General features: G+C 37.6%; 3 protein-coding genes across 3 annotated transcripts; 2 read left to right on the plus strand and 1 right to left on the minus strand.

Moving 5' to 3' along the window:
- The first annotated feature begins 562 nt into the window (after positions 1–562).
- On the plus strand, positions 563–1,303 carry LOC112515804 (probable calcium-binding protein CML41). Its single transcript, XM_025122737.1, has one exon. The coding sequence runs from the start codon at positions 634–636 to the stop codon at positions 1,204–1,206; it is 573 nt and encodes a 190-aa protein (XP_024978505.1). The 5' UTR covers positions 563–633; the 3' UTR covers positions 1,207–1,303.
- A 1,545-nt stretch (positions 1,304–2,848) lies between these two features.
- Positions 2,849–4,705, plus strand: LOC112515681 (lysM domain receptor-like kinase 4). The gene has a single exon (XM_025122589.1). It carries the CDS (start codon positions 2,849–2,851, stop codon positions 4,703–4,705), a length of 1,857 nt encoding a protein of 618 aa, XP_024978357.1.
- On the minus strand, positions 4,442–7,968 carry LOC112515824 (pentatricopeptide repeat-containing protein At5g66631). The gene is made up of 2 exons (XM_025122762.1): positions 5,395–7,968; positions 4,442–4,607 (listed from the first exon to the last, which is right to left on the minus strand). The coding sequence occupies exon 1, from the start codon at positions 7,604–7,606 to the stop codon at positions 5,543–5,545; it is 2,064 nt and encodes a 687-aa protein (XP_024978530.1). The 5' UTR covers positions 7,607–7,968; the 3' UTR covers positions 4,442–4,607; positions 5,395–5,542.
- Positions 7,969–8,245: the final 277 nt, after the last annotated feature.

An 8,245-nucleotide genomic window follows, 5' to 3' on the forward strand; every position in this document is an offset into this window, starting at 1 on the left:
TCTTAGACTCTTAGAGTCAAATAATGTCAAGACTTGAAAAAATTTCTAAATCCGTCTCTTTAAGAACTATTTGACAGTTGCTGAATAATTTGATACATAATGATTAAGTGGTCAGAATGATTAAGAGTCTCTCATAATATAGTACAAAATTAAATATAATTGTTTGGTAATTATTTACAACAAAATTAGGACGTTGAATGGTTAAGGGAGATTACATGATACAAAATCATTGAGAGAGTTTTAGAACCATCAAAAGACATTTTTTTTATCAAACAAGATTCACCTTTTAATGATTCAGAAGCTGTCTTTTAATAAAACAAAACGTTGGGGTTTGGGTCACGAGAATGAGACCAACTGGACGTCGACTGTCGACAAAAGTCGTCACATGAAGTTGCCATGCAAATTCCTATATGAACCAAACTTCACGCAATTTGTCACCCTCACCACCTTCTTAGAAATTTCCGATCGACTCTTCTTTTACCCTTTTCTTCCCACCATGCATGCCACCCATTAAATCATGGTTATATTATTCTCCATACTTCCTGTATCTCTATATCTATATCTATATATATCTATCACCGTTGTATCAATTTCAGTTTCAAGTTAATAAAAGCTTCTTTCTTTTACCCTCTAATGGCGCCTGTAAAAATTCCAAAGTCGTTTGGTTGTTTCTCTCAAAAGGGTCTCTTGTTAAAACTGAGTAGCTTTCGTTCCAAGAGTTCCAAGACCACGTCAAACTCCACTACTCCAACGTTAATGTCTCCCAGATCCCCGGAACCGAACGGGAACAACCGCGAACAAGAATTCCGACTGGTTTTTGCTCGTTTTGATGCGGATAACGATGGCAAGATTTCGGCTTTAGAGTTGCGGTCGTATTTCGGGTCGATTGGAGAGTACATGTCGCACCAGGAAGCGCAGGGTGTGATTGATGATTTGGATACGGATGGAGACGGGTTTATAGATTTTGAGGATTTTATGAGGTTGGTGAAAGGGAAGGACGAAAATGAGGATGTGAAAGCGGCGTTTGAGATGTTTGAGTACGAGAAAGGGTGCGGAGAGATCAGCCCGAAGAGTTTGCAGAAGACGCTGAGTCGACTCGGTGATTCGAAGACGTATGAAGAGTGTTTACAGATGATTAAGGTGTTTGATACCCATGGGAAAGGAGGTGTTGATTTTAATGAGTTTAGGAAGATGATGATGGTTTAGATTGTAAAAATGTGCACACAAATGTTGTCGAACATGTGGTTTTTACTGCAACGGATGTTAAAGATATCTAAATGTCAAAACCAATTCTCAGTAGTTTGGATATCTTTTGTGTTACATTCACACCTCGGAAATTTATTTCAGATCTTTCATACATAACACGTACCGATTACAGTAATACAATTTAAAAATTAGTTACTTACGTTCTTTTAACAAAAAAAAAAAGATACATATAACCGGTTAGGAACGTTTTACAGTGAAAAAAATCATATATCAATTTTACCTGTTACAAATCCTCCGCCATTCAAACTCTTCGCCTAATGCCATCACTTCCCCTCACTATCCCATCGTCGTCTGTTCTCTACCACCAACCGTCTCTGTCGCTGGCCTTTGCCATTGATTTTTTTCTTTTTGATCTGCTTTTTTATTCTCTCTTTTTTATTTGTCTATACGTACTCCATTAAATTGTCGAAAAAGAGGGAAAATCCAAAGACAAAAAAACACATAAAAAGATGGAGATCTATGACATGGGGTAACGACAGTGATGGGCGATGATGGAAAGTGGACGACGATGGGGGAGTGAGGGGTGGCAAGGGAGAGCGATGCCGTTAAAGTTTGGAAACAATAAAACTAATTTACACTTTTTACTTTGAAACATTTCTAGCCGATTATAAGTAGCTTTTATAAAATTTGCATCACATGGGAAATGGGAATTTAAAGAATCGAGATTTCTATTTGTAAATAATCGAGACCATTGACACTTGGGCCCATTTTGGGCCTAGCGGCCCAGCCTAGTTAGTTTATTTTGATTTAGACTTGGGCCTTGACCGTTTAACCTTTTTTTTTTCATTTTCATAACTACTAACTAACTAGTACAAGTTAAGCATACTTTTTCAAATGATCATGAAACAGTCAAGTCCTATACACTATTTATTTTAATATTTATTATACAAATCGTATTTATACTAAGAGGATGTTTGGGATTGCTTATAAAAATAATTTATTGACTTATTCCGGTGTGGCACCGGTAATAAACACTTTTGAGTATTTGGATAAACAACTTATACCGGTGACAAACCGGTAATAAGAAGTTTTTGAAGAAGTTAAATCTTTCTGATTTATAATAAGTTGATGAGTGCTTTTGTAGAAAAGCATAAGTTGTTTCAAATAAGCAATCCCAAAAACCCCCTAATACCAATTTCTTTTTTAATATTTCTCGATCTTGTATTTGAGTTAAAAGTTGATTACTAGCAATCTCAACCGGATTCATAGAGAATCTGCCCCTAGGAACTACATGTGAGGAGACATTTCAAAGTTGACTCCTAACGGTGAGGTTCAAGCATACCGCGTGCAGGATTCGAACTCGATCCTGTATTAATATATCATTACATTCTCTTTTCAAGACCTATTTAGTTGAAAAGTTAATAGGGTATCTTTATAGTCACTTTCAGCACCTTTTTGGTTCAGAAAAAACCGTCCCTAATTTTTAATTCTTAAAAAGAGTTCAAATTTCTACATATATACATCACCATAACCCTTTTGTTTAATAGGAATTCATCTAGTCAACTGAATTTAGCAACTATTTATGTTTAATCATTGGCAGATGGTTTCAAACATCATCATCTTTCTAATCCTAAAACCAAACATGAATCCATTCCTGTTCATGTCTGTTTTCCTGTTTTTCGCTATCGAAATCGTTGGTCAACAACTGTATTCAGGAGACCTAGTCATGAACTGTGACAACACCGACGAAACAGGACCATCACCTGCATTTCTCTACACCTGCAATGGCTTAAAATCATCGTGTTCCGCCTTCCTAATCTTTAGAACTCAACCTCTTTACAACACAGTTGCCGCCATCTCAAAGCTCATGACAGCAGACCCCACAGAGCTTGCCCGAATCAACAACATCCGGGATTCCAACAAAATCTTGAATTTAAACAAAGAGGTCATCATTCCGGTAACTTGTTCTTGTTCTGGTAAGTACTATCAGGCTAACACCTCTTACGTTCTTTCTATGGGCGAAAACTATTTCACGATTGCAAACTCTGTGTACCAAGGTCTAACCACTTGTGATTCGATCCAAAGAAACAATGTTTATGAACGATATAACGTGCCTCCTGGTGTAAAGCTTCAGGTACCACTTAGATGTGCTTGTCCTACAGTTAGTCAAACCACAGAGGGAACTAAGTATCTATTGACATACTTGATAGTTTTGAAAGATTCAATCCCGAAAATTAGTAAACAGTTTAAGGTAAGCAGTCAAAATTTAGCTTTAGCAAACGGGTTTTCTTCTGGGGAGAGTGATGAGATTTCTCCGAATACAACTCTTCTTGTTCCTCTCCGTTCTGAGCCTTTGAGTTCTCAAACAAGAACACTTGGCCAAAAGGGAAGTCTGTCGAAGAAATGCATCATTATTGGGACCGTAACAGGTAGTTTCTTGGCAATTCTATTATGTTGTTTGTTTGTGGGATATTTACTGTGGAAAAGAAATAGAGCAAATGGTGGTGAAAAACTAAAATGGGTGTTGCCTAAAGATATTCAACTTGGTATTGCTAGTGTCGATCAACTCCTGAAAATCTATAGATTTGAAGAATTAGAGGAGGGTACTGATGGTTTTAGCCTCCAAAACAGATTAAGTGCTTCTGTTTATAAAGGGAGTTTAAAGGGGAGGATAGTCGCCATCAAACAGATGGGTGCAAGTGCACCGAAAGAGGTGAAAATTCTCCAAAAATTCAATCACTTCAATCTCATTGGCCTTTATGGAGTTTGTGAACATGATGGCGCTTGCTATCTTGTTTATGAATTCATGGAGAATGGTTCTTTAAAGCAATGGATTGAAGAGAAGACTTCCCAAGAAAGTCGATCTTGGAACAATAGGATTCGTATTGCTCTAGATGTTGCTAAGGGTCTCCAGTATCTACATAACTTTGCGATTCCAGCATATGTTCACAAGGACATAAACAGTAGTAATATTCTACTCAGTAAGGATCTACGAGCCAAGATTTCAAAATTCGGTCTTGCTAGATCAACAGAAAGGGACCAAAATAAAAATTCATCGATCAAATGTCGTTTTGAGTCAAAGGGTTACCTCCCACCAGAGTACTTAGAAGATGGATCAGTGACAACCAAGACTGATGTTTATGCCTTTGGAGTTGTTCTCTTGGAATTAATCACAGGAAGGAAAGCCGTGTATGAGCGTGATGATGATGATGATGATGATGGGAAAGAAGTGATGCTATCGGAAGAAGTTCTTTCAAGTATGGGTGATGAAAAGCATGCAAAAGGAAAGCTAAATTACCTTATTGACCCTCGTTTGCAAGCCAAACACGCCCTTGGTTTCGTCATAGATCAAGACGAACTTGCTCTATGTCTGCTAAAACTTAGCATAGCTTGTTTGGAACCTGAACCGTCAAGAAGATTAAGCATAAATGAAATAGTCTCTACTCTTATGAAGATTCAAATGGACACACAAAGCACAGAAACCATGTTTACGGTGTAGACATGTAAGATTAATTGTATCTAAGCTTCCTCTTTGATAAAGTAAATTTTCACCTTTTGGAATAATAAACTATATGTAAATGGTCAGTACCTTTGAAACACTGTTAAATACTTAAATCATTGTGTCATTTATTTGCTTTCTATTGCATTTGTGATATTGTGGTCTCACCGTTGTTATTGGTCAGTTGTTATGATTCATGATTTTTATCCAACCGTATAGAAGGAACGGGTAATTAGGAACATCAAGTTAAACTTTGGAATGAATGAACTTGTTTTCTTTGAGATGGAGAGAGTACAATAAGGAAAAGAAACTGTATAACAGCAACATGTCGTTTTCTACTAAACAACTTTTTTGTGAAGGCTGTAGGTTGTCTTGATGGAAACATTCTACAAACTTGACAACTTTACATCTTGGCAGAGGACACCCATAACAGACAACTAAAAAGACAGCCAGCCTACCGTTTTTAATACTTTTCTGATAGAAAACTCTAAATGAGAACTTCAACTTGCTAGAAACTTGATGGTGAGACGTAGAGTTTTATATACTTTAACAGGTCCACACATGATTTAAAAAAAAGAACAGGTCCACAGAGAAAATGGCAAGGATCTATTAGATTTAGAACAGAGATCATATATTCTACTCATGACACTGTGATAAGAATATTAGTTCCTCGAGAAGTAAGATAATACCTTTGGATGCGCTAATAGTTGTTGGGTTCAAAGATGCATTTCAAGAAGATTGGAAATGCAGCCAAGGAGTTCTATTTCAGAGAATAAAAAACAACTGAAACCAACCAGAGGAACCCAGTATGACCCACTCTGGAGGTTCTCAATGGCATTATGAATTGATACTACCCTCTTCACAAAGATCTTTTTTACCAATTATAGTTGGAAAACTACTAGAATAAACTCTGTAAACTCTTTGAAAATTTGCAGCACTCGTAGTATATGAGTCATTATTTGCCTCCATATTTGTTTCTTCAACAGCTGCAGCCTCCCTCAATTTGCCTTCTTTCCACAGACTCTTCACAAGCAAACGCTTTGTAGAAACATCGGTCATCAGATTAGAGCTTTTCATATCTTCAAAGGCTCTAAGAGCCAACACAGCTCTATTGGAGTTACAATAAGCACGTATTAAAACTTTAAACATATAACCATCTGGTTCTATTCCACCCTGCTTAACCATCCCAAAGAGCCTCTGAACTGTTTTCATGTCCCCCTCAAGTGCGAAATGATGCATCAATTCTGAAAAGGTTTGAATTTTTGGTAGAATCCCACATAAAATCATCTCATCAAGTGTATCCAAGGCCTTAGAATTCATTTTACACTTGGTAAATGTTCTCAAGATGGATGAATACAAAGACAAAAGACAGTTTGTTGGCAATGTACCACAAAGGGGTTTAACATTTTGAAAGACCTTAAGAGCAGCTTCACCCTTCCCTGATACGCCATAGTAATCAATAACCGTTCTGATAGTACCATATGACAACTTTATACCCTCAATTTTTATGATGGATATGAGTTCTTCAACCATATTAACATTTCCTTCACGAGCTAATTTGGTAATCATCCTCGATACCGTGTGAACATCGTGACTGAATCCTGGTTGATTGGCAACCCAGCAGAAGAATTGCCATGCTGATTCAGCTGAACTGAAGGTCCTAATCATCTTTGAAACCAATCGTGTTGTCCAAACGAAATTTGCATCCTCCAGTGATGAGACCTCTTCAGGCCTCCAGTAACGCAGAGAACTAGCCAAAATGGCTGGGTCAAGCCATGGTTTCAATTTGATTCCATCCGCTTTAGCATTATTATGAGAGCATTCAAACTCTCCATTTCCATCCACCTCATCTTCATCATCGCAATAATCACCAGACGACATTTTCACATTCTCAATCCTCTGGTCAGGCAACATTTCTTTTATCAGTTCCAATGTCTCTTCGATGAACCCTGCATCATGCATTCGCTGCAGTGATGAATACATCCCTCGGCTAGGCAAAAATCCATCCACCTGCATTTCAGAGAGCAAGCTTTTAACCACTTCAAACTGATCAGTACCACATAAAGCATCCACCAGAACCGCGTACTGCCTTAAAGTGTGTTTTACCCGCAATGATGGCAACAAGTTGAATATTCTCATTGCTGAATTTAAGTTTCCAGAATTCACAAGATGCTCAATAATCACGGTGTATGTTCTAGAATTAGGAATCCCTCCTTCATCAATCATCCTACCAAAAGTCGTAACAGCTTCATAGTCCTTGCCCATTTGGGCACAAATCATCATGATGATGTTATAAGACTCGATATTCGGACATTTTTGGGAGACCCTCCATTCATGCCACACACAAAGAACAGAATCAAGATCACCTGCAGCTGCATACAACTTCATTTGATCCATAAAACTGACTCGAGCAACATTCCTGAATTTCCCTGCATTTATGCCGTCTATGAGTGCCTTCAACTTGCCCATTTGATGAGATTTTGCAAGTATTTTAGCCAAAGCATAGAGGGTGTTCTGGTTATGAGTGAAATGTGGGATATGCTTGAGGGTTTCAATAAAGGAAAGGGCAACATCTGGAGATGGAGCAGATTTAAGCGCATTGGCAACTACAAAAGAGTCCAGAGCAGGATCATTCAAGACAGAAACAAGTGAATCTGGGGAATTAGACCGAAGAATAATTCGTATCCGATCTATGAGCCTGGCTCGCTCTAGGTAAAGAGAGACGGCGTTCTTACAAGACTTGTTGGCAAAGTTGTGAGCTTCAAGATTCAAAGTCCTACAGATATTTGCAGATTGATGAGAACAAAATGGGTATCCAAGCAACCCCAACAAATGATAGCTTTGTTGCATGCTAGCTCTACGGACAATTCTAATACAAATGAAATTCAGCATTATACCCATTAAATTAAATGGCACATGGAACTAAAATTGGGACAGTCCTCCAAACATTTGCAGACTCGAATTGATATCTTTTATGTAAAAAACATATAGTTTGCTATTAGAGGATCGGAAAGAAGTGAACTTTGAACATGAGACGGGTAAAAATATTCAATCTTGAGGATGCGAAACCATTTGAAGAAGTACAAAAAGGCGGGAGCCTTATGGGACTTTTATCGAACAGTTCGTGTGCACTCCAACTTTAACCCTTATGAGTAACGACGGGTACAGAGAGGGTGGAGGCTCCATTAACAGGTAGATGTATGCTCTGAGCGAAAATTGATCTACTGGACCCGTAACACACAGTTCGTTCACTGATCGGATGGTCCTCGCTTCCGGACCGAATGGTTAGGGTTTGGTATCTTGATTTGGGCTAAATTCTTGCTATTTGCTTACAACACACGCCGGTTTATAAAGTCAATTTTGATCGAGTAAGAGGTAAAAAAAAATCGATAAAAACACGTCAGATATTTTATGGGGCTTGACGATATATAAGAAATAACAATGAATTTAAAGAATATTAATAATTCATAATAAACCGTTTTTTTAAAGTATTTTTAAAAGCAAAATCAATCAATAATTTTTTAAATTTATATTATCTAT

Source organism: Cynara cardunculus (assembly GCF_001531365.2).
Source record: "Cynara cardunculus var. scolymus isolate 2C chromosome LG 7, CcrdV1, whole genome shotgun sequence".
Lineage (NCBI taxonomy): Eukaryota > Viridiplantae > Streptophyta > Magnoliopsida > Asterales > Asteraceae > Cynara > Cynara cardunculus.